The following is a 25,470-nucleotide window of genomic DNA, read 5'->3' on the forward strand; positions in this document are numbered from 1 at the left end:
GGGGTTTCACCATGTTGGCCAGGCTGATCTCCAACTCTTGACCTCTTGATCCACCAAAAGCAGAGATTTATTTTAAAGGAAAGTACAATCCACAGAGTGGGAGCAAGCTCCAGCAAGTGGCTCAAGAGCATTGGTGACAGAATTTTCTGGGGTTTAAATACAATCTAGAGGTTTCCCATTGGTTCACCCTATGCAAATGAAGTAGTGGCCCACTGCCAGTCTAATTGGTTGTGGGAGGGGACCAATCAAAATGAAGAGAGTAGGCCTGCTATCAGTCTGACTGGTTGTGAGAGGGGACCAATCAGACGTACTTTCATTTTTCAAATGCCATACAGAGAAAGGAGGGTTTGAAAAGGGAGTACTCTCTGATATTCAGTCAGCATGATTCGGCCTTAGGTTCCCTGCCTCCGGACCCTATTCTCCTGCCTCTCAGCCTGGACAATGTAGTGAGACTCTGTCTCTAGAAAAACACAAGAAAGTTCCGGGCGCGGTGGCTCACGCCTGTAATCCCAGCACTTTGGGAGGCCGAGGAGGGCACATCACGAGGTCAGGAGATCGAGACGATCCTGGCTAACACAGTGAAACCCCGTCTCTACTAAAAATACAAAAAATTAGCCAGGTGTGGTGGTGAGCGCCTGTAGTCCCAGCTACTCTGGAGGCTGAGGCAGGAGAATGGCGTGAACCCGGGAGGCAGAGCTTGCAGTGAGCCGAGATCACGCCACTTCACTCCAGCCTGGGAAACAGAGCGAGACTCCATCTAAAAAAAAAAAACACCAAAAAAAAAAAAAAAAAAGGAAAAACGCAAGAAAGGAAGGAAAGTGGTAGTATATCCACATAATGGAAGACTAGACAACTATCAGAAAAAGAGGTAGATTTATGCTTAGTGACATGAAAGAAGCCCAAGACATATTAGAATTGAATAATTAGAAGAAAAAAACTCTAAACTAATCTAAAAATCTTTTTTTCTTTTTTTTTGAGACCGAGTCTCACTCTGTTGCCCAGGCTGGAGTGCAGTGGTACGATGTCAGCACACTGCAATCTCCGCCTCCAAGGTTCAAGCGATTCTCCTGCCTCCGCCTCCGGAGTAGCTGGGATTACAAACGCCCGCCACCACGCCGGGCGAATTTTTGTATTTTCAGTAGAGACAGGGTTTCACCATGTTGGCCAGGCTGGTGTTAAACTCCTGACCTCAGGTGATCCGCCCACCTTGGCCTCCCAGAGTGCTGAGATTATAGGCGTGAGCCAAAGCGCCTGGTTTTTTTTTTTTTAGACAGAGTCTCGATCTGTTGCCCAGGCTGGAGTGCAGTAGCGTGATCTCGGTTCACTGCAACCTCTGCCTCCCGGGTTCAAGTGATTCTCATGTCTCAGCCTCCCAAGTAGCTGAAATTACAGGCACAAGCCACAACGCCTGGCTAATTTTTTTTTTTTTTTTTTTTTTTGAGACGGAGTTTCACTCTTGTTGCCCAGGCTGGAGTGCAGTGGCGCGATCTCAGCTCACTGCAACCTAGGCCTCCTGTATTAAAGCGATTCTGCTGTCTCAGCCTCCCGAGTAGCTGGGATTACAGGTGCGAGCCACCACCCCAGCTAATTTTTTGTATGTAGAGACGGAGTTTCACCATATTGGCCAGACTGGTCTCAAACTCCTGACCTCAGGTGATCCACCCGCCTAGGCCTCCCAAAATGCTGGGATTACAGGCGTGAGCCACCACGCCCAGCCTAAATATTACTTTTATAATTGAAAGAGACTCTATCTAGACCAGCCAATGGGGGAAAAATATCAAGGATGTTGTGGAGTATCTAGCTCTCACTACACAGTGTAACTTCAGTCCTTGCCAACTAAACACGAAATAAAACCTTCAACAGCTCCCCACAGCTTTCAGGATAAAGTCCAGATCCTTCAGTGTGATCCAAGTCTGTTTACTGCTTCTACCATATTCCAACCCCCCACTGCACCTACTGTTCCAGCCAGCAGAACCACCTGCTTTCTTTGCACAGGCATTGAGCTCTTTCTTCTCCAAGCATTACCACAGGTGATTCCTGCCTCTGAAATCTCTGCCCCGAATATATGATATCATGTATATGCATATACTATACAATGATCCCTAGCACTTAGTAAAAGCTCTATAAATGTTGGGTATGATTATTATAACATGTCTCATTATATTGAATTACTTGTGTACTTAATCTTGTCACTGAACTGTACACCTCTTGAAAAGATAAGGACTTCTGTGCTTTACTGTCCCGGAGCACAGGGACAGATTAAGTGCTTAACAAAAGCATGGCAGGGCGCAGTGGCTCATGCCTGTAATCCCAGCACTTTGGAAGGCCGAGGCGGGCGGATTGCTTGAGCCCAGGAGTTTGAGACTAGCCTGGGCAACATAGCAAAACCTTGTCTCTACAAAAAATACAAAAAAATTAACTGGGCATGGTGGCACACACCTGTAGTCCCAGGTACCCAGGAGGCTGAGACGAAAGGATTGCTTGAGCCCAGGAGGCGGAAGTTGCAGTGAGCTATGATTGCTCCACCGCACTCCATCCTGGGCGACAGAGGGAAACTCTATTTCAAAACAAAAATAAAAACAAAATAAAAAAGTGTATGTTCAAGGACACCTTCCTAACCCTTACATCACACCTTTTCTTCCCATCTAATGTGTCTTCCTCTTTCTTCTTGGCCAAGGAAACTCATATCCATTTCTTTTGACTACATCAAACCGCATGGATTTTTCCCTTCTCCACACTCCAACAATACAATAACTTTCATTTGTATAGCACATCTCACTCTTCAGAGTGTTCATATTTATTATTTCTTTTTCCTCACAGCAACCCCAGTACCGACGACACAGGCCAGGGGTGGGGAGGAGCAGGAAAATGTTTACTAAGGGTCAACTAAGTGCAAGGCGATTTACCCACATTATCTCTTTTAATCCCTTAACAATCCTTACAGGTGGACGTTTTAATAATCCCCATTTCACGACTGTGGAAATTAGACCTCAGTAAGATTTCATAACCTGCTGAAGGACACACAGGTATTAAGTAGTAGAGATGGGTTTTGAAGCTGGTGTCTCTGACTTTAAAGTCCCTACTGGTTCCATGACACCAAGTAAACAGATTTGCCTATTAACCACATTCCTCCAAGCTGCCCTGGGCAGGAGGTAATATAATGCTTCCTGATTTCTTGCCCACCACATCTTCCACCAGACCACTTTGCCGTTATATAAAGTCTGTGGGCACAATTTAACAATGAATCACATGCCATCTTACCTGGTTACCTCATTGTTTCATTTACATTAGATTCCACAACAAGATTGGTAACATCCCCCTTTCCCCAGGCAGGAATTGTGTCATCTTAACCTCCCTGAGCCTCAGTATCCTCTTCTTTCAAATGTCTATCTTACAGGACTGTTGCAGAGATTAAATATCAGTTGTAAAGATGTTTGACATAATGTCTCGCACAAACTCTCCAGAAATATTTATTGCATCTCAACATCTTTTTCATCTCCTTCAACACGTCAGACAGGCCTGAGTGCCTGGGTTTGGCTATGCCAGTTCCTGTTGATTACTGATATAACAACGTTGGATCAGGAGTATTTTAGTGGGCAGATGTTGAATTTTCTGCCTTCCACCCACTAAAAGGTTTGCATCAAACCAGTCCAGGATAACTCATACTGGATCCCTGTCAGTTGATATAGTTAAGCTAATTCTACAGATAACAAAGAGTCTTGGGTACGTTTAGCTAGCAAATGCAGATCTGCCAAGACTCCAACCCAGTTCTTAAGGTATCTGGGTCTGGACTTCCGCTCCACCAAGCCACCTTCCAAAGGTCTACCTGAAAATAACTAATGAGCGGAAACTATAGGGGGAAGGGGAAAAGACCCCTTATCTTGGTGTTTCTTGCTTTTCCTCGCAGCCCCGCCCTTTTTGCTTCGAAGGACGAGTTTTTCCTGAATTCACGATACTTTTGCATTGAAGATGTCCGGTCCCTTTAAGGTCTTGGGTGACGTAATGACTAGCCCCGCCCCCTCTCTTCTCGCTTCTCAGCCCTGCCCACTTTTTTTTCCTCAGCCAATTAGCGGCCCGACGCCCTTTCCGCGCCTCATCCGGGTTCCCGGGACAGGGAAATTGGCCTGGTAACCAGGCAACTACTGATCAATCCCCTCCCCGGCTGATTTGCGCATCAGGTAGTCGCCGCTCTGCTCTCTCAACGGTGGCGAGCTGCAGTAGCCAAGTGCCCCGCCCCCGTTGCCATAACAGCAGTACACAACCCCTCCTTCCCCTCGCCCGCTTGCTAAACAGTCCTTCCCTCTCGGGACCAAGGGCCTCTCCAGAACTGCTTCTGATTGAGCAGAAACAGGGTCTGAGCCCCTTTGCTAAGGGGAATTGAGTGGGAGGGTTGGAGACTGCGCTTTAGGCTGGTGTACCAGAGGGCCCAAGGAAATTGGCCCAGTGGGGAGGGAAAAGTAGAAGAAATGAATGGAGCAGGGATTAGGGATGGCGCAATGGGAGCTGAGAGGAGAGGAGGAGGAATTGGTAGGGAAGATTGGAGAGCATGGCTTAAGGGGGAGGTGGGAAGAATGGGGGAGAGGGAAGCCCAGGAAATAGGGACACCCGGCTGCTGGAGGAGAGCTGGAGCCACTGTGAAGGACAGGAAAGGCCTGGGGGTGTGGGTGACATCCTGAAGGGAGGGGGATCTCAGTGGAAAGTGTGAAGTGGGAGTTGAGAGTCAAAATGAGATGTTCACAGGGATAAGGAAAAAAGCCTAGAGTTGGTGGGTCAGAAGTCATGGGGGTGATGGGAGTGGCACGTGTCAATGACGATGAAGGAGCTGAAGGCTGGCAGAATCTGATGAGACCTTCTTTTTCAGGAGGAGGACTGAGCTTATCTGACTCCAGAGCTTTCAGGAGGGAAGAAAGATGTCAGATGAAGATGATCTAGAAGACTCTGAGCCAGACCAGGATGATTCTGAGAAAGAAGAGGACGAGAAGGAGACAGAGGAGGGGGAGGACTACAGAAAAGAGGGGGAAGAGTTCCCTGAGGAAGTGGGAGCCTGGACAAGGAGGGGTCCTAGGGCTGAGGGGTGGGGTTGGGCAGGGGAGAGACACCTTACTCCACTTCTACCTGCAGTGGCTGCCCACCCCCCTCACGGAGGACATGATGAAGGAAGGGCTTTCTCTGCTCTGTAAGACAGGCAATGGGCTGGCTCATGCTTATGTCAAGCTGGAGGTTAAAGAGAGGTGCGTTTTGGGGGGACCAGATGAGGACTGTGAGACTGTAGGGCCCCTATCTCCTTTCCCACTGTCATTCCTGGGTGTTCTGGCTGAGAGTTTGACTCTTCTCATGCCTAGTGGAAAGGGAAGGACAGAATTTACTTTCAGGAGCTCTGAGACTTCTCCTATCAAAGCTGACCTGGGGAATTGGAGATTGAGAGTATATGGGGGGATTCCTGCTGGATTCCCTTGTCTTTCAGAGTATGGGTTCTCTGTCCTTCACAGACACAAGTCTCTCTGCCCACTGTTAAGAACCCACCTACCTTCTCTTACTCTTCTCCCCTACCATCTATTGCCCATTCTTCTCCCCATTATAAGCCATCTCCATATTGCCTTCTGCTTTAGCAACTCTGCCAGTCCTCACTGGGTGCTTAACCCTAAACCTGGTTCCTTCTCCCTCTTCCATCTCCTAGGGACCTGACAGACATCTACTTGCTGCGCTCCTACATCCATCTGCGCTATGTGGATATTTCTGAGAACCACCTGACAGACCTGTCTCCACTCAACTACCTCACCCACCTGCTCTGGCTCAAGGCTGATGGCAATCGGCTGCGAAGTGCCCAGCTGAATGAACTGCCCTACCTGCAGATTGCTAGTTTTGCTTATAACCAGATTACTGACACTGAAGGCATCTCTCATCCTCGTCTTGAAACCCTGAATCTCAAAGGTGGGTCTTTAGGATGGGCTACACAAGATTCTTTCCTTCCTAGCCTGAGGCCAACAGAAGTGGGCAGTATGGTCCTTGGCTAGGGCACATGGCAGTCTGCATTCATTCATTCATTCAGATACGCAATATGATTCATTATGACAGTTCTACATGCTAACCATATAGGAGCCAATAAGACAAGGAACGTCCCTATTCTCATAGAGCTTATATTCTAATTGGGAGAGACAAACAAGTAACAACAAACACAGTAAGTACATTCATGTAGCATGTTAAAAGGAGACAAGTGCCTTGGAAAAAATAGATCAGAGTAAGAGGAATGGGGGACACAGGTGGCAATGTCAAATTGATTGGTTAGGACAACCATCACTGAGAAGATGACATTTGAGCAAAGAATTGAAGAAGGAGAGGGAATTAGACATGTCAGCTGCTTCATTCACTCTTCAAAGGCTTAGGTGGATATGTTCATCAGGACCTTGGACTACCTACCACACCACTTGCCTCAGGGCTCCAGAGGTATTAAGTCTGGAGCTGGCCTTCCTCAGTATCTACCCTGCTTTGCGAATGGTAGGATGATTTAGAGGCTCCCCAAATTCAGGCTCTAATGCTGAGCATTTGGAGTGGCCCTTTGAGCTCTTGAAACCCTCCTCCCCAGGGAACAGCATCCACACGGTGACAGGTCTGGACCCCGAGAAGTTGATCAGCCTGCACACAGTGGAGCTTCGGGGGAACCAGCTGGAAAGCACCCTGGGAATCAATCTTCCTAAGCTGAAGAACCTCTACCTGGTAGCTCACTGGGTCAGAGGGTGGTGCAGGGAAGAGGGCACTGTCCTGGGGTTCAGGATGCCTGCTTTCTAGTAGGCTCAGCTACTAACTTCATCATTATGATAATAACTGGTATTATTATCAAGCCCATAGTTGGTTCCAGATGCTGTGGAGATACACAGCCACCTAGCAGGGCTGATAATATATAATGTGTGGATAACACAGAGATAATTTACCTTGATACAGGTAGTAGCAAAATGGACGATAATTGAGGTATAAACATCAGTCTGTGGAAATGTTTTAGGAATACCCTCCTCTCAGACTGGGCTTTTCTTCAGCTCTTACACTACCACCACAACAATCATCAACATACGACTTCCGGGACCAAAAGTGTGGGGGTTTCTCCCCATACACCAAGTAGTAGACACCAGCTGGGTGATCTCTAATTCAATTCACTGTCTACCTGGGGATGGCATCAAATCCCACAGATTGAGGGCTCGGTTCCCAAGAGTGACCCCCACACCGCCCACATACACCAGTTGCAAGTCCAAGCCTCCAGAACTTCTGACACACCAGCTTCAACATGAAGCTGGTTCCCATGACCTCTTCTTTGGATTTAATTAATTTTCTAGAGTGGCTTTTTATTAGTTTATTGCAAGGGCAAAGGATACAGATGAAGAGATGCTTAGGGCGAAGTATGGGGATACGGGTGCAGTGCTCCATGCCCTTCCCAGATGCATCACCCTCCAAAAGCTTTCACGTGTTCAGCTACCCAGAAGCTCTCTGGACCCAGTCCTCTTGGCTTTTCATGGAAGCTTCATGATGTTAGTATTCCTTCCCCCAGGAAACTGGGGAGGCTGTCGCTGGGGAGGGTCTTAAGAACCACAGTCGGGCCGGGCGCAGTGGCTCACGTCTGTAATCCCAGCACTTTGGGAGGCTGAGGCGGGCGAATCACCTGAGGTCCGGAGTTCGAAACCAGACTGGCCAGCATGGCGAAACTCTGTCTCTACTAAAAATACAAAAATTAGCCCAGTGTGCTGACATGCGCCTGTAATCCCAGCTACCAGGGAGGCTGAGGCAGCAGAATCGCTTGAACCCAGAAGGCAGAGTTTGCAGTGAGCTGAGATCATGCCACTGCAATCCAGCCTGGGAGACAGAGCAAGACTCCATCTCAAAAAAAAAAAAAAAAAAAAAAACAACGAAAGAAAAACACGGTGAAACCCCATCTCTACTAAAAATACAAAAAAAAAAAATTAGCTGGGTGTGGTGGCGGGCACCTGTAGTCCCAGCTACTCGGGAGGCTGAGGCAGGAGAATGGCGTGAACCTAGGAGGCGGAGCTTGCAGTGAGCCGAGATTGCGCCACTGCACTCCAGCCTGGGCAACAGAGCTAGACTCCGTCTCAAAAAAAAAAAAAAAAAGAATCACAATCAGAAAGAGGGAGAGGTGGGGAAAGATTAGAGCTTTCTCTTGGAGCAGGTGAAAAGACGGCTGAAGTTCCTGAGACCTGCCCCTGAGGCCCAGCACACCCAACTTTATAACAAAAGACTGCAAGAAGGGCTATTATGGGGGTTATAAGCTAGGGACTGTGGATGAAAACCGATATATATATTATATATATTATATATTCTATATATTTTATATTATATAATATATAATATATACTATATAAATATATATATAATAGTATATATTATGTATATTATATATTATATATAATATATAATATATAATAGTATATAATATATAATATATAAATATTATATAATAGTATATTATATATAATATATATTTTATATAATATATAAATATTATATAATAGTATATTATATATAATATATATTTTATATAATATATATTATATATTATATTATATATATATATATATAATAACTCCACAGGAAGCCACTGAAATATTTAGTCTTTTAGACTCTTAAGCTTCGTTATTCTGGGATGGTGCTGATGCCAATCCTCAGTGGTGGCCTGGGGGCTCCTGGGCCGGGTAGGGGGTGGGTTGAAGCATCTCCTCCATCCCAAGTGGCTTTGATGGGGCGAGTGGTAGAGGGTTACTGCTGACCTTTCTCTGGGATGGCAGCTTCTCCTGAACTTCTTTACTTTTTATACTGATCTCTACTCACCCCCACTCCTTTCTTCCACTCCTCCCTCTCTACCTCTTGGATTTCCTCTTTTGCTTTATCTCATTCTGACTTCTCTTTCTTCCCTATCCCTGCTCCCTCTCAATCAATCCACTGTGCCCTGGGGGTCTAGGCCCAAAACATGCTGAAGAAGGTGGAAGGCTTGGAGGATCTGAGCAATCTCACCACCTTGCATCTTCGAGACAACCAGATTGACACCCTGAGTGGCTTCTCCAGAGAAATGAAATCATTGCAGTACCTCAACCTGAGGTATGCACCCCCTCCAAGCCCCACCTTGCCCCTACCCCTGACCAGGTACAGCTTTTGAGTCTGTGTTCTTCCCTGGCCCAATCCTCCAGTCCTAGCCCACAGCTGGATTCTCAAGGAAAGCCGGGCTTTCCTTCCTTTCTTCTGCACTGAGTTGCAACACTAAGTCCCTTATAGCTTGTGACCCCTGAATTTTTATTCATTCAATCCACAATTATGGAGAATGTGCTATGTGCCAGGCCTTGTGCTGTGTTTTGGGGACATTTAAAGCAATCAGAGGCTGGGCATGGTGGTTCATGCCTCCCAGCACTTTAGGAGGAAGGATCACTTGAGGCCAGGAGTTCAGGACCAGCCTGGGCAACCTAGTGAGACCATGTTTCTACAGAAGTGAAAATAATGGCCCGGCATGGTGGCTCACACCTGTAGTTCTAGCACTTTAGGAAGCCGAAGCAGGCATATCGTTGGAGCCTAGGAGTTCAAGACCAGTCTGGGCAACATGGCAAAATCCCATCTCTACCAAAAATACAAAAATTAGCCAGGCATGGTGACAGGCACCTGTAATCCCAGCTACTCAGGAGACTTAGGCGGGAGGATCGCTGGAGCCTCGAGGTGGAGTTTGCAGTGAGCTGAGATAAAGCCACTGCACTCCAGCCTGGGTGACAGACAGAGCCAGACCCTGCCTCAAAAACAAAACACAAATAAAATATTAAATAAAAATTAAAATATTAAATTAAAAATAAAAATTAACTGAGCCTGGTGGTGCACACCTGTGGTTTCAGCTACTCAGGAGGCTGAGGCTGGAGGATCACTTGAGCCCAGGAGTTCAAGGTTGCAGTGAGCCATGATTGTGCCACTGCACTCCAGCCTGGGTGACAGAGTGAGCTGTCTCTAAAAGAAAGAAAGGAATCAGAGGTGATTCCTGTTCCTAAGGCGCTCACAGTCTGGCTCCAACTCTTTTTTCCTCACCCTATCCTATATAAGTTTCCACTGCCCTTCTCCATTTCCTCGGTCCCAATTCACCTTCCCATTTCCTGCCTTTCTTCTCCTGAGCCCCACCTGTAAGGGATGACCTTTTTACTGATTAAAAAAACACAAGATGTGCTCAGATTTGAGGAGAGAAGGACATTTGTAAGAAAATCTTTTGGTAGAAAGGCACTGAAGATCAGCAACTCTTGTCGGATGGAGGACTTTATGTGTGTTTATTTAAGCAAACATGTAAGGAAACTGCCTCTTTCCTTAGTCAACAAGACCAGATTCTTGAGCTGGCAATGGAAAGAGCATCTCCAAGTAGGGAGAGGTGGTTGCATCTGGAAGCCCCAACTCTCATCCTGACCCCCTGGGCATTCTCTTATTCATGAACTCTGCCACACGGATCTGGTGGGGTGTGTATCTGTGCCATCTTCCTATTAATGATCTAGACAGGCATGATGGACCCTTCCTGAGTGGCTATTAAATGGGGATGTTTTGAAAGTAAGTCGGGTGTGTGTGTGGAGGTGGGTGAGGGTGTCTCAATGATTGGTGGGTGTCTCAATGATTGGCAGGTGTCTCTGGGGCCAGAGATGCTAAGCATCCAACAATGTACGGCAGAGTCCAGTACAAAGTTCCTGTAGCCCTCCTGGTGAGAAACACTGCATGAGGCTCAGCACGACCATGAGATCAGGCTGAAACACTTAAATAGATTTCATAAAAGCTTAAAGCCAGAACGTGAAAATAAATAAAAGGCCAGGCATGGTGGCTCACGCCTATAATCCCAGCACTTTGGGGGGCTAAGGCAAGAGGACTGCTTGAGGCCAGGCGTTCAAGACAAACCTGGGCAACATAGTGAGACCCAGTCTCTACAAAAAATTTAAACATTAGCCAGGTGTGGTGGCACATGCCTGGAGGTACTTAGGAAGCTAAGGTGAGAGGATCACTTGAGCCCAGGAGTTCAAGGCTGCAGTGAGCTATGATCATGCCACTGCACCCCCAACCGGGGTGACATAGTGAGACCCTGTCTCAATAAAAATAAAAATAAAAACAGAGTATCATACAATGAGGCACATTAGGAGATGAAGTTTATTCTTCAGGTTGGGAGGCTCCAACCCATCCATAGCCTTAGGTTCTCTTTGTGGAGAGCACGAACGGAGCATCCACCACCCTAAACTCCAGCTTAGATCCCAGTTCCTTGTCCACTGACCTAGGTCCTACAGGGTGGAGTGCAGTGGCTTGATCTCGGCTCACTGTAATCTCAAACTCCTGGGGTCAAGCAATCCCTCCTCCTCAGCTAAGTAGCAAGGACTACAGGTGTATGCCATCATGCCCAGCTAATTTTTTTATTTTTAGCTTTTGTACAGATGGGGTCTCACTATGTTGCCCAGGCTGGGTCCTACCTTCTACCCTCCGTTTAGGTGTGATCACAGAAAATGTCTGTCCCTGTGAGGAAAATTTGCCCTCTCCTCCCCAGCTACAAGACAGGGTTGTGGCCTAGCTTTGCTGCACCAAAAGAACACATGAACATATTACAGAGTAGAATATGGCACTTAGGGATTCCTTGAAGGGCAGAAGCAGGACCAGAGCGGAGTCACACAGCACCTCTGCAGTAAATCTGGCAAGGCTTGGCAGGCCAGTCCTCACAGTGTTTCTAGGGAAACTGGAACCCCGAGAGTCCCCCAGAGGCCCCATTCCTAGCAACTGGCAACCAAAGCCCATTATTCCTGCATGAACCCCTCCTGACCACACTGGCAGGGGCAACATGGTGGCCAACCTGGGGGAGCTGGCCAAGCTTCGAGACCTGCCCAAGCTGCGAGCGTTGGTGCTGCTCGATAACCCATGCACGGACGAAACCAGCTACCGCCAGGAGGCCCTGGTGCAGATGCCATACCTTGAACGCCTGGACAAGGAATTCTATGAGGAGGAGGAACGGGCTGAGGCTGATGAGATTCGACAGAGGCTGAAGGAAGAAAAGGAGCAGGAGCCTGAGCCCGAGCGTGACCTGGAACCCGAACAGTCATTGATCTAGCAGCAGTTCTAGCCTCTAAAGATAGTAAGGAAGCCTGCGGGGAGGCAGTGGGAGGAGGCCAAGGGCTGGGCAGGTAGGGGAAGAGGCAAGAGGGGAAGCTGCTGCAGAAGGAGGTGGGAGAGGAAAGCATCAGACAAGCAGGACCCTTAAAGAGAGGAGGGTTAGGAGTCAGGGAGAGGAAAAGGGACCCAAGGGGCCTGGGACCAGCTGAGAAAGACTTAGGAGGCCAGAAGAGTAAGTGAAAAGAATTGGGGTGGCAGGCAGAGGAGTTGGTGGGGGGTGGGGCAGCCATACCTGACACAGAGTGAAGTCGGCTAGGAAAGGACAGGTGTGGGTGCATGGTAGGGGCTGCAGGGGAAGGTTGGTGGTGTATGCAGCTGGACCTAGGAGAGAAGCAGGAGAGGAAGATCCAGCACAAAAAATCTGAAGCTAAAAACAGGACACAGAGATGGGGGAAGAAAAGAGGGCAGAGTGAGGCAAAAAGAGACTGAAGAGATGAGGGTGGCCGCCAGGCACTTTAGATAGGGCAGAGGCTTTATTTACCTCTGGTTTTTTTTTGTTTTTTTTGTTTTTTTTTTTTTTGCGAGGTAGTCTTGCTTAGTCTCCAGGCTGGAGTGCAGTGGCACAATCTCAGCTCACTGCAACTTCCACCTCCTGGGTTCAAGCAATTCTCCTGCCTCAGCCTCCCGAGTAGCTGGGACTACAGGCGCATGCAACCGCGCCTGGCTAATTTTTGTATTTTTAGTAGAAACGGGGTTTCACCACGTTAGCCAGGATGGTCTGGATCTCCTGACCTCGTGATCTGCCCGCCTCGGCCTTCCAAAGTGCTGGGATTACAGGGGTGAGCCACAGCGCCTGGTCCCTATTTACTTCTGTCTTCTACCTCCAGGAGGTCAAAGACGCTGGCCTTCAGACCTGATCAGACTCCCAGGGGCGGCCACTACATGTATGACAGAGGACAGAGGATGACTCTTTTTGCCCCAAAGCTGGAAATTCATCACAACCTGAAGCCCAGGATCTGCTCTGTGCCGGTCCTCTGGGCAGTGTGGGGTGCAGAATGGGGTGCCTAGGCCTGAGCGCTGCCTGGAGCCTAGGCCGGGGGCCGCCCTCGGGCAGGCGTGGGTGGGAGCTAAGCCCGCGTGGGCCGCGGGGTGCTGGTGGGAGTGGTTGGAGAGACTTGAGAAGGCGGCTGGGGTGTTCGGATTTCCAATAAAGAAACAGAGTGATGCTCCTGTGTCTGACCGGGTTTGTGAGACATTGAGGCTGTCTTGGGCTTCACTGGCAGTGTGGGCCTTCGTACCCGGGCTACAGGGGTGCGGCTCTGCCTGTTACTTTCGAGTGGGTCGGGCCGTGGGTATAAGCGCTTGTGTGCGCTGGGGCCAGGTCGTGGGTGCCCCCACCCTTCCCCCATCCTCCTCCCTCCCCCACTCCACCCTCGTCGGTCCCCCACCCGCGCTCGTACGTGCGCCTCCGCCGGCAGCTCCTGACTCATCGGGGGCTCCGGGTCACATGCGCCCGCGCGGCCCTATAGGCGCCTCCTCCGCCCGCCGCCCGGGAGCCGCAGCCGCCGCCGCCACTGCCACTCCCGCTCTCTCAGCGCCGCCGTCGCCACCGCCACCGCCACCGCCACTACCACCGGCTGAGTCTGCAGTCCCGAGGTGAAGCCCCCGCCAGGCCCAGAGCCCCTGTGGCCCCCTCCCCTCGCCGCGGCGCCCCTGCCTCCTTTACCCGGTGCCGCTGCGCACCTCTCCGCATCCCTGGCCCGGTGCAGCTGCGCACCTGCTCCGCCGCCCGAGCCCAGGGCGCCTTCCCTCCCTGGCCTTCCCCGCCCGCTGCCTTCGCTTTCTGGCCCTCTGCGCGCCTATCTCTAACTGCGCCTCTCCACCCTTGCCTGCCTCTCTCCCGGTGCTCGCCCTCATCTACGGTTCTATTTGTTTCTAAGTTGGGAGCCTCTCCAGGCGGTGCATTTTTATCCTGGAGCATCCCTTTTGGTTTGCATTTGGGGAAATGTCTTCTCTCACCGTTCCTCACCTCCCCCAGACTTCCCTTGGACTCCCCTCTCTCCTGCTCTTCCCCACGGCGCCCCTCTCCGTTCGCGCTTCCTCCCCTCTGCTGCACGGGGGAGAGATGGAAGAAGTGGGGATCTGTCGAGGCGCAGAGGGGAGGACAGGCCCAGCTCGCCCCCACTCCCCACCGGCTCTTATCCTCCTCACTTCCCGCTGCAACCCCCAGGGACTGCAGGGCCTTTCTCAGGACCCTCTTCCCCGACACCTGTATTGCATGCGCCTTTCGCGGGAAGAGGAGGGACACACGTTTGGGAGAGAGTGGGACCTTGGGGAAGGGGCAGTGTTCAGGCAGCTGGGGTGTTAAGTTGGGGAGGTATGGGGGCTCTGGAAGAGAGGCCCAGGCAGCCCATCCTCTTCTTGGCTCCCAGGAGAAATGCAAGCCTGGCAGCCATTCCGCTCTGAGGAGATCTGGGGGAACCCCACCGGCTGACCAAGCTGCAAAGAGGCGCGGGAACCACTGTCGTGCCCCTCCCCTCCTCACTGCAGTGTTCTCCCATCTCATCATTTGATCGTACCCCGCCCCCCACTGCAGTGACCTCCCCTTCCTCATCGCATTGACCTTCTCCTCTTCCCAGGGGGGAGGGGGAATCCCTTCTACAGCCCTAGACTGCAGCCAGCGCCTCCCTACCCACCCCCCACCCACTGCAGTAACCTCTTTCCCATCCCTCCCAGCCTCCCGCCCCGCCCATTGATCGCAGGCTCCACCCCTCTAAGCCTCTTATCTTTCTCCTTCCTTCCCTTCCACCCGAGGAGATCCCAGCCATCATGTCCATAGAGAAGATCTGGGCCCGGGAGATCCTGGACTCCCGCGGGAACCCCACAGTGGAGGTGGATCTCTATACTGCCAAAGGTAATGGGTGTGGCATGGGCCTTCCTACAGCCCTAGCTTTTCCACGGCCAGGCTGGGTTCCGCCAGGGGTTCGGAGGCCTTTTTTGATACCCAGGGGGATGAGGTGCTGGGCCAGGCTCACAAGCCTGGGTTGTGGAGGTTGGATCCTCCTTGTCCGGGGAGCCAGGGTAGGTGGGTCTGTGTTCGAGTTTAGCGTGTGAGGCATGTCCTGCCTCCATGTGTCTGCCTGTGCACTTGCATGTGTGCAGACGTGTGCTGCAAGCAATTTTCTTTCTGCGGGCTCCCACCTGTGCATGTGGGGCCTCAGATGGGTGGATGAGGAGGCCACTTCTTGTGCATCTGCCTCAGTGTGTGTGTGGGGTGGGGGTGGGGGGATGTTAGGGAGCAGCGTGGGGAGAGAGCTAGATGTGGTAGGCAGGCAGTTTAGAGCCAGAAGGCTGAAGGACTCCCTGGCCCCTGTGTCCTCTTCACTCCCTCTCATTCCATGTTCCTCCTTTAGGTCTTTTCCGGGCTGCAGTGCCCAGTGGAGCCTCTACGGGCATCTATGAGGCCCTGGAGCTGAGGGATGGAGACAAACAGCGTTACTTAGGCAAAGGTGAGGTCCTTTCTCTTTTCCAGACTCTCCCCAACCTCAGCCTTATGCCCCTACCTCACACCAGTCCCCAGTCCTCCTCTAGCATGCCTTCCCCTCCTCCCATTGATCCCTTCTGGCCCCTCCTGGCCTGACCCAGTCCAGCCTCTTCCTTTCCCCAGGTGTCCTGAAGGCAGTGGACCACATCAACTCCACCATCGCGCCAGCCCTCATCAGCTCAGTGAGGCCTGCTCTTTGCTGGGGATAGCAGGGCCAGAGTTCTGGAAGGAATCCCGGAGCAGGGCAGGAGGAAGGGGAGAAAGAAGGCCCACTCTTAGGAATCATGGTTACAAGGGGGAAGGGTGGGGAACAGCTTCCTTACTGCCCCCTGCTCCCATGGGAGTTCAGGTCCCCTAATCCAGGTAGGCCCCTGTCACAGGGACCTGGTTGGACCCTGGCCAAATGTGAGCTTGGGTGTGAATGAGGGGACCCTCTGCCTTAGGGCTTAGTCTCCAGCCTGGCCCTGGGTGATGGAGGCTCTGCCCTCAGGGTCTCTCTGTGGTGGAGCAAGAGAAACTGGACAACCTGATGCTGGAGTTGGATGGGACTGAGAACAAATGTGAGCCGGGGCCGGGAGAAAGTGGGGAAGCATCAGGGTGGGGAGGCGTGGAGCAGATAGAGAGCTGAAGGGCCAGTGCTGTAGTGGCTTCCTCAGGAATGCCTGTCAGGGGCATTCTCCTCTCAAAGCCAGAGCAAGGGGAGATGAGTTTAGCTGCAGAGGGAAGGACTGACATTAGGCAGAAGGAAGACCTTCTTTGCAGCATACAGAGGAGGGGGATGGCCTGAGAGAGTCTGTGGTCTCAGGGATATTTAGAAAGAGGTGTGGCTCTCTGCCGTTTCCAATCTCCTCCTCCCCACCCATTCCTCTCCCTGCTGTTTTCAAGAGAGCATGGATGAGGTGTTGCTGGGGCAGGGGTGGGGAGGGAGGAGGGGGTCTCCTTTACTGGCTCCTTTCGGAGACTACAGATGGAGGCAGGAGCTAGAAAGGAGAAGGGGACATTGTGCTCAGCACCTTCCTCTATAATCTCCTAGCCAAGTTTGGGGCCAATGCCATCCTGGGTGTGTCTCTGGCCGTGTGTAAGGCAGGGGCAGCTGAGCGGGAACTGCCCCTATATCGCCACATTGCTCAGCTGGCCGGGAACTCAGACCTCATCCTGCCTGTGCCGGTGAGCAATGAGCCAGGCCTGCGGCTCTCCCAGGGGCGGGTGGGGGAGGGAGCATGCAACTCATGAGGAATGATGGGAGGAAAGTGAATTGAGGGAGGTAAAGAGGAAGGATGGGGACGTGAGACTTAGTCCGGAAAGCTGGGGGAAGTTTGGGATCTTGGGTTAACACTCCTGGGGCGGGCAGGGAGGGGCTCTTTGACCCTTCTGTCTTTCTGTGGCTCCCCAGGCCTTCAACGTGATCAATGGTGGCTCTCATGCTGGCAACAAGCTGGCCATGCAGGAGTTCATGATCCTCCCAGTGGGAGCTGAGAGCTTTCGGGATGCCATGCGACTGGGTGCAGAGGTCTACCATACACTCAAGGGAGTCATCAAGGACAAATATGGCAAGGATGCCACCAATGTGGGGGATGAAGGTGGCTTTGCCCCCAATATCCTGGAGAACAGTGAAGGTGAGGCCAGGAGCCCCACTCCCAGCTCTAAGTCTTACCCTATTGTGGGACATCAGAAAGGGCGACACAGTTCACCAAGTCCTGAGTAGGCGTGGAGGGTCCTAGGACTCTGCAAACTCCAAAAGGTACCAGTTCTTAGAGTGGATTGCAGAGAGCCTGCCAAATTCACATGCACATGCAGACCTAGGGGGACAGTATTTTTTTTGTTTTGAGACAGAGTCTTGCTCTGTCACCCAGGCTGGAGTGCAGTGGCTCGATCTCAGCTCACTGCAAGCTCCGCCTCCCGGGTTCACGCCATTCTCCTGCCTCAGCCTCTCCCAGTAGCTGGGACTACAGGCACCCGCCACCACGCCCGGCTAATTTTTTGTATTTTTTAGTAGAGACAGGGTTTCACTGTGGTCTCGAACTCCTGACCTTGTGATCCACCTGCCTCGGCCTCCCAAAGTGCTGGGATTATAAGCGTGAGCCACCACGCCCGGCCAGGGGACAGTCTTTTACCTGCCTAGCCAGATGTGTTAGCATCTGTTAAGTTGTCACTGGAAGGCCAGGCACGGTGGCTCACACCTGTAATCCCAGCACTTTGGGAGGCTGAGGAGGGTGGATCACCTGAGGTCAGGAGTTTGAGACCAGCCTGGCCAACAAGGTGAAACCCCGTCTCTACTAAAAATACAAAAATTAGCCAGGCATGGTGGCGTGTACCTGTAATCACAGCTACTAGCCGGGCTGAGGCAGGAGGATCGCTTGTACCCGGGAGGCGGAGGTTGTGGTGAGCCGAGATCATGCCACTGCACTCCAGCCTGGGCAACAGAGTGAGACTCCGTCTCAAAAAAAAAAAAAAAGAAAAAAAAAGTTGTCACTGGAGCCCTTGGGAATACTGGGAGATGGTCTGGATGACCTGTTGGATTCATCCCATCCATTCGAAATCTGTCCTGTCCCCGTCCCAACCTCCTAGGCCTCTAGAATCCCTAATTTTTCTGTGCCTTGGGGGAAACTGTATAGGGAATGGAAAGAATATAGGTAGTGGTTAAGAGTTAAGGTTCTGGGGCCAAATAACCTGGATTTATTTGAACCTTGACTTGTGGAGTTACTGCTGGTGATCTTTCTTACTTCTCTCTGGAAATAATAACAGAATCTAGCTCATGGTAGTGTGAGGCTTAAATGAAATATATATAAAATGCTTAGGTGACATGATGCCAATGAAAGTATAGTATTATTAACAGAATTCCACTCCTCTGTGTTCCTAGAAGATGGCCTCTCCTCCCAGACCTGGGGATAACCCCAACAGCAACCCCGCCACACTTCCCTCAGGAACAGCCCTCCACCTCTGCCCTGAATGTCTTTTCTTTCCCTCCTCCTCCTTGCCCATCCCTCCTGCTTGTACTATAATCTCACTGTATTCTGTCCCCAGCCTTGGAGCTGGTGAAGGAAGCCATCGACAAGGCTGGCTACACGGAAAAGATCGTCATTGGCATGGATGTTGCTGCCTCAGAGTTTTATCGTGATGGCAAATATGACTTGGACTTCAAGTCTCCCACTGATCCTTCCCGATACATCACTGGGGACCAGCTGGGGGCACTCTACCAGGACTTTGTCAGGGACTATCCTGGTGAGAGGAAGTGGTGTGAGGGGGAGGTCTGGGGGCAGGCAGGGACGTGTCCCAGCAACTCTGGACCTTATGGGGTGCTGACTCAGGCACCAGGTGGGGGTGTCCTAAGAAGAACCTGAGAACCAGGGAGAGGGTGCAGGAGCCACCTGCAAAGACTGGGCTTTGTATGTAGTGTAAAAATGCAGGTACCCGTGACCAATCTGTTCTGTCTGTCTCAGATCCTGATTAAAGTCATGGGTTCTGAAAACTACTGGGGTCATGGGGAAGGCTCTGGAAGGAACCAGGGATGATATGAGTGTGACTGGATCTAGCAGAGAACTAGAACATTTCAGTATCTTTGATTGATGAAATTGTGGATGCTGAATGGAGCTGGGACTGATGTGTGAGTAGAAAGAAGGCTGAGGGGGACTGAATTAGCTTCTGCAAGTCTGCCCAGGGCCTTTATTTCAGGATGGAGGCAGTTGGTCGCCATCTTCCTGACACAGAGCAAAAGAAAATCAACATAATTGCAGAATTAAGGATTTGGATTAGCAATGAGGAAGGGCTTGCTGGCAGTGAGAACAGGAAAATGCAAAGCTAGGTTGTGAACCCTTGTTACTGGAAGATTTTTTTTTTTGGGGGGGGTGGGGTTGTTTTTTTTGTTTCGTTTTGTTTTTTGAGACAGAGTTTGACTCTTCTTGCCCAGGCTGGAGTGCAATGGTGCCATCTCGGCTCACCACAACCTCCACCTTCCGGATTCAAGCGATTCTTCTGCCTCAGCCTCCCGAATAGCTAGGATTACAGGCATGTGCCACCATGCCTGGCTAATTTTGTATTTTTAGTAGAGACAGAGGTTTCTCCATGTTGGTCAGGCTGGTCTCCAACTCCTGACCTCAGGTAATCCGTCCACCTTGGCCTCCCAAAGTGCTGGGATTACAGGCGTGAACCACCATGCCTGGCTGGTTTGCTTTTAATTAATTTTTTTTTTTTTTTTTTTTTTTTGTAGAGATAGGGTTTAGCCATGTTGCTCATGGCTGGTCTCAAACTCCTGGGCTCAAGTGATCTGCATGCCTCGGCCTCCCAAAGTGCTGGGATTACAGGCATGAGCCACTGTGCCCAGCCTATGGAAGTGGCGTGAGATCTCTGCTCACTGCACGATTCTCTTAGCCTCCCAAGTAGCTGGGATTATAGGCGTGCACCACCATGCCTGGCTAATTTTTGTATTTTTAGTAGAGATGGGGTTTTACTATGTTGGCCAGGGAACTCCTATCCTCAAGTGATCCATTCACCTCAGTATCCCAAAGTGTTGGGATTACAGGCATGAGCCACTGTGCCTGGCCTCTCCATGTAAGGTTTTATGAAATAAGAATCAGGAGCCAGGCGTGGTGGCTCATGCCTGTAATCCCATTACTTTGGGAAGCCGAGGCAGGAGGACTGCTTGAATCCAGGAGTTCGAGACTGGCCTGGCAATACAGTGAGACCTCATCTCTACAAAAATTTAAAAAATTAGCTGAGTGTGGTGCCACACACCTATAGTCCCTGCTACTCAGGAGGCTGAGGTGGCAGGATCACTTGACTGGGGGGAGGTGGAGGTTGCAGTGAGCTGAGATTGTGCCACTGCACTCCAGCCTGGATGACAGAATGAGGCTCTGTCAAAAAAAAAAACAAAAGTTAAGAATCAGTTAGGGCAGGCTTACACTGGGGGGATTTGTCTTAGCAAGGATGAGCAGGTGTAGTTAACCAAGGGCCTGTCCATTTCAGGGAATAAAGGGGCATGTTCCTGCCTGATGTAGAGACCCAGGGAAGATGAACACCTCCCCCCTCCCACCATGCTTTCTCTGCAGTGGTCTCCATTGAGGACCCATTTGACCAGGATGATTGGGCTGCCTGGTCCAAGTTGACAGCCAATGTACGGATCCAGATTGTGGGTGATGACCTGACAGTGACCAACCCAAAACGTATTGAGCGGGCAGTGGAAGAAAAGGCCTGCAACTGTCTGCTGCTCAAGGTCAACCAGATCGGCTCGGTCACTGAAGCCATCCAAGCGTGAGTGACTTCTGGCCCTCTCCTGTGTGGTCCTCATTTCTATAAGACTCCTTTTGCAAGTGCTCCAGCCTAATTCTACCCAGGGGTGCCAAAGACAGCGGGGAACCTGGAATCATCCTCACAGTTCTCTCACCTCTGCCCCTCCACCCCTGATTCTCTGCTCCCCTCCCAGATAGCTTTCCCCTAGATGTTTCCTGACATAGACCAAGGTTGGGGCTGGGAAGAGAGTGCCCAGTGTGAGAGCTGGAGAATCAGTGCTGTGTGTGGATACAGGTGCAAGCTGGCCCAGGAGAATGGCTGGGGGGTCATGGTGAGTCATCGCTCAGGAGAGACTGAGGACACATTCATTGCTGACCTGGTGGTGGGGCTGTGCACAGGCCAGGTGAGTGAGGCAGCCTGGTGAGTGAAGAGAACTCTCTGTGGGATTGGTATTTCTAGCTCACCCACCTGGTCTCTCCTTCCAGGTGTTTGAGGGTGTCAGGGGAGTTTCAGGAGAGCAGAAGTTTCCTTTCAGGGGTGAGAGGGCAGTCACTGAGCTGCAAATCCTTTGAAATGTTTCAGATCAAGACTGGTGCCCCGTGCCGTTCTGAACGTCTGGCTAAATACAACCAGCTCATGAGGTGAGGGTCCCTGGGGTGGGGGCCCCTGGCCCCGATGGCTGAAGGCCCCATTTGCCTGCCAGACCATCTCTAGCACCCAGGGCTTGGATAACAGTCCATTTCCTGGATAACAGTCCAACAGATAATATTGGTTTTTGCTTCCTGGGTTTATTGATGGCCTGATTGACAGATCCCAGAGATCACATGGGAAAGCCAGGGAATGCTAAGCCTTGGGGCAGGACACAAAAGCAGGTGGTGTGGGGGTGGTTGGAGTCTGGGGGACCCCTAGAGAAAGAAGCAGGATCCTCCTGCATCCCTGACCACTTCCTTTGTGGTTCATCTCTCTCAGAATTGAGGAAGAGCTGGGGGATGAAGCTCGCTTTGCTGGACATAACTTCCGTAATCCCAGTGTGCTGTGATTCCTCTGCTTGCCTGGAGATGTGGAACCTCTGTCTCATCCTCCTGGAACCTTGCTGTCCTGATCTGTGATAGTTCACCCCCTGAGATCCCCTGAGCCCCAGGGTGCCCAGAACTTCCCTGATTGACCTGCTCCGCTGCTCCTTGGCTTACCTGACCTCTTGCTGTCTCTGCTCGCCCTCCTTTCTGTGCCCTACTCATTGGGGTTCTGCACTTTCCACTTCTTCCTTTCTCTTTCTCTCTTCCCTCAGAAACTAGAAATGTGAATGAGGATTATTATAAAAGGGGGTCCGTAGAAGAATGATCAGCGTCTGTGATGGAAGCGTCAGGGTTGGTGTGCTGAGGTGTTAGAGAGGGACCATGTGTCACTTGTGCTTTGCTCTTGTCCCACGTGTCTTCCACTTTGCATATGAGCCGTGAACTGTGCATAGTGCTGGGATGGAGGGGAGTGTTGGGCATGTGATCACACCTGGCTAATAAGGCTTTAGTGTATTTATTTATTTATTTTATTTGTTTTTCATTCATCCCATTAATCATTTCCCCATAACTCAATGGCCTAAGACTGGCCTGACTTGGGGGAACGATGTGTCTGTATTTCATGTGGCTGTAGATCCCAAGATGACTGGGGTGGGAGGTCTTGCTAGAATGGGAAGGGTCATAGAAAGGGCCTTGACATCAGTTCCTTTGTGTGTACTCACTGAAGCCTGCGTTGGTCCAGAGCGGAGGCTGTGTGCCTGGGGGAGTTTTCCTCTATACATCTCTCCCCAACCCTAGGTTCCCTGTTCTTCCTCCAGCTGCACCAGAGCAACCTCTCACTCCCCATGCCACGTTCCACAGTTGCCACCACCTCTGTGGCATTGAAATGAGCACCTCCATTAAAGTCTGAATCAGTGCACTGTTGTGTCTAAGGAGTCTTACTCTAGTCCCTATGAGGGGAGAGAAGATGGAGCACCTGGAAGCTGGTGAAACTGGATAGCAGAGCTGGGGGGGCACAAAAAGAGGAAGACAAACTGAACAAATATGGCCGAGATGATGGCACTGCCTACCCCATTCTGGCTAGGTGGGGTGCATGTGGCCCCTGCTTTCTTAGCAGCAGGCTTGGCTCCCAGACCCAGGTGAATTAAGGGGTTCAAGAGCCCCTAAAAGCATAAAATATTTTGTGTGTGTGTGTGTGTGTGTGTGCGTGCACGCGCATTTTGGGGGAAAGGGGATCTAAGGTGTTTTCATATCCAAAGGGCTTGTGGACTGGAGCAGCTCCTGTACTGGGCCTCTGCCAACAAAACCCTGGCTGGTTCTCGAATGGAACAGGACTTCATGGCCATTACCCACTGCAAGATGGGGAAATGGGAAGGAAGAATGGTTCCGGGGGTAGTATACGGAAGGACCTAAGGAAACAGAGTCTTCCAATAAACTGAAGATTCAGGAACAAAAGTGCTTAACAGACCCCTGGCTGGGTCAGACTAATAATAGTAGGTTTCCAATATGTGGCTAGAGACATACTACTCCTTAGCTATAACTCGTTGACTCTTATGGGGCCTCAGCGTTGAGATGCTCATTCTAGGTACCCCCGAGGGGGACAAATCCCTTCCTAGTGGCTTGGATGCAAGGTTGCGTCCCACAGATAGGGTTTGCACATGGGAGATCTAACCACTAGAGGGAGTCAGAGTTTTGCAGGACGCCATACTGGACGCCAAGTGGGAGGAACTTCAAGGCTGTCCCCTGTGGGCCTCCCGCTCTGCTTCTGCTAAGGTCTGGTCCTGGCTCCCTCTGCCATCCTGCCCAGCTCCAAGGCTAAAATAGGTTCTAGTTCTGTATGGGTAGGGCCCATTTCTTTTCTTGCCCTCCTTCCTGGGTCCCTGACACCTCAGCCATTTTCAGTTCAAAGAGCTTCATGCTCCCTTTCCATTTCTGTGCCTTTTAGTTTCAGTGTGGGCATCTCATCTTTCCCTTTTCTCCTGTCTCCTGGCGACCCTTTATGCCTCCCTTGGGGTTTCCTGTACTTTCCTCTGTGCCTCTCAGTTTTCTCTGGGGTCCCTGATACCCATCTTACCTTAGTAACTCCCAGACTGACCAGGACTATTCTAGTTTGAGCCTAGTTCCTAGCCTCTGTCCTTTCTTTCATCCCTCCTCACCAGGTCGCCTTCTCTGACAGTCTGGCCCCCCAACCCCCAAAGTACCGGGGTTGGATTGGGTTACAGCTAGCTCTGCCTGGGCCTCCCAGGCCCTTCTCTCCACTTTCCCTTTGTGCCGTTGCCTGGAGACCAATGGGTTGTGGGGGGCTGAGCCAGAGAGGGAGCTGGGGTGAGGGATGGCTGGGGCTGTGCGTGTGTGTGTGTGTGTGTGTGTGTGTGTGTGTGTGTGTGTGTGTGTGATGTCCCCTGCAGCTGGACTATAAGCCTGGCCCTCAGGTAGGGGAGGAATGGGAGAGGGTAGACAATGGTTTCTTTTGTGACTCTCACCATCCCCTATCCCCACATATGCCTAAATTTTTCTTTTAGTATCCATTGTAGCCCATTCCTTAGTGATTAAAAAACAAGGGAGAAGAGCTCAGCCTGGAAGGGATTTGGAAAGGGCTTGAGCCAAGGCCCAGTGGGAGACTGAACTGAGTGGTACAGAAAGAGAGGAAATGCCATGGGGAGAGAGGGTGAGAGGGAAAGGGGGAGCCCTGGAACAAAGTCAGGGGTGGGGAGGAGCAGGAGCTACCCTAGAGCAAGAGGAAGGGAGTCGGGGTGCACAGGGAGACAGGGAGCTGGCCTGGTCTCAGGGAGGCCCTGGGAGGAAGGTGTGCATGGAGTGGTAAAGTGAGTGCCAACCAATTCAAGGGACTTCAGAGTGATGATTCATTCCCAGGCCAAGGAAGTGTTCCTGTTCCTGCGCCCAGTTCCCCAGTGCTCTGGAATCTTGTTTAGAGCTTTTGAGTATTCCCAGAACTTCGTTGAATCTGGCCCAAGGAATTGTGAGACAAAATCTACTGAGCTGCTCCAGAGCCAACCTCCTTCCTTCCCTGAAGGCAGGTGGGATCTTGCCAATTCAGGGCCCACCCTTAGCCTCCAGCAAGACTGGCCCCACAAGTGCCCGACCCCCACCCCAAATCTGGAGCTCTACTGAGGGCTCCTAATCCACACTCCAGCTCCAGCTCTTCCGGCTTGCCAGCCTGCCTCCCTCCCATTCTCTGGCCTTCCCAATTTCTGCTGCCAAAAATCACCCTGTGTCCTTTGTCCTGGGAGATGTTGCTGCTTGGTGGAGGGCCAGGAGGGAGCCCAGGAGAAGGAACTGGTGGTGGGCTGGCGGAGGTGCTGGCTTCACAGCCGGGAGCAGACTGACTGCCAGAGGCTACCTGGAGAGCAGGGGAGGGAGAGGGAAGGGTTGGGAGGAGCCTGCAGTCTGTGGTGGGGACTGTCTCCACCTTAGAACAAGTGGGATTGAGGAACAAGGATACCCAGGGATTTGGGTCCACATTAAGCCCAGTCTTCACCCGACTGCTTCCCTGTGACCCAGGGGATCTTTAGTGACGACTTTCAACAGATTTGAGAAGGAAAATGGAGATGCCACTAGATGGAAGGCCTGAGG

General features: G+C 51.3%; 2 protein-coding genes across 10 annotated transcripts; both read left to right on the plus strand.

Moving 5' to 3' along the window:
- The first annotated feature begins 3,611 nt into the window (after nt 1-3,611).
- LRRC23 (leucine rich repeat containing 23) lies at nt 3,612-13,318 on the plus strand. Of its 7 annotated transcripts, none has more exons than XM_055358558.1 (8): nt 3,612-3,633; nt 4,862-5,036; nt 5,122-5,231; nt 5,678-5,931; nt 6,584-6,714; nt 7,428-7,517; nt 8,960-9,096; nt 11,818-12,115. In XM_055358558.1, the coding sequence occupies exons 2-8, from the start codon at nt 4,911-4,913 to the stop codon at nt 12,089-12,091; spliced, it is 1,122 nt and encodes a 373-aa protein (XP_055214533.1). In that variant the 5' UTR covers nt 3,612-3,633; nt 4,862-4,910; the 3' UTR covers nt 12,092-12,115. The 7 variants fall into 7 exon arrangements, with proteins under 7 accessions (XP_055214533.1, XP_063550645.1, XP_055214536.1 ...); XM_063694575.1 differs by lacking the exons at nt 3,612-3,633; nt 11,818-12,115 and adding exons at nt 4,062-4,178; nt 12,981-13,318; XM_055358555.2 differs by lacking the exon at nt 3,612-3,633 and adding an exon at nt 4,063-4,178.
- On the plus strand, nt 13,308-22,795 carry ENO2 (enolase 2). 3 transcript variants are annotated; one of them, XM_063694574.1, is made up of 12 exons: nt 13,308-13,749; nt 14,526-15,007; nt 15,507-15,602; nt 15,761-15,819; nt 16,128-16,197; nt 16,671-16,804; nt 17,031-17,253; nt 18,662-18,859; nt 20,683-20,884; nt 21,158-21,266; nt 21,446-21,504; nt 21,833-22,795. In XM_063694574.1, the coding sequence occupies exons 2-12, from the start codon at nt 14,923-14,925 to the stop codon at nt 21,900-21,902; spliced, it is 1,305 nt and encodes a 434-aa protein (XP_063550644.1). In that variant the 5' UTR covers nt 13,308-13,749; nt 14,526-14,922; the 3' UTR covers nt 21,903-22,795. The 3 variants fall into 3 exon arrangements, with proteins under 3 accessions (XP_063550644.1, XP_018893518.2, XP_063550643.1); XM_019037973.4 differs by having other exon boundaries at nt 13,414-13,749; nt 14,911-15,007; XM_063694573.1 differs by having other exon boundaries at nt 13,604-13,749; nt 14,908-15,007.
- Nucleotides 22,796-25,470: the final 2,675 nt, after the last annotated feature.

The sequence above is a fragment of the Gorilla gorilla genome, chromosome 10, assembly GCF_029281585.2.
Source record: "Gorilla gorilla gorilla isolate KB3781 chromosome 10, NHGRI_mGorGor1-v2.1_pri, whole genome shotgun sequence".
Classification (NCBI taxonomy): domain Eukaryota; kingdom Metazoa; phylum Chordata; class Mammalia; order Primates; family Hominidae; genus Gorilla; species Gorilla gorilla.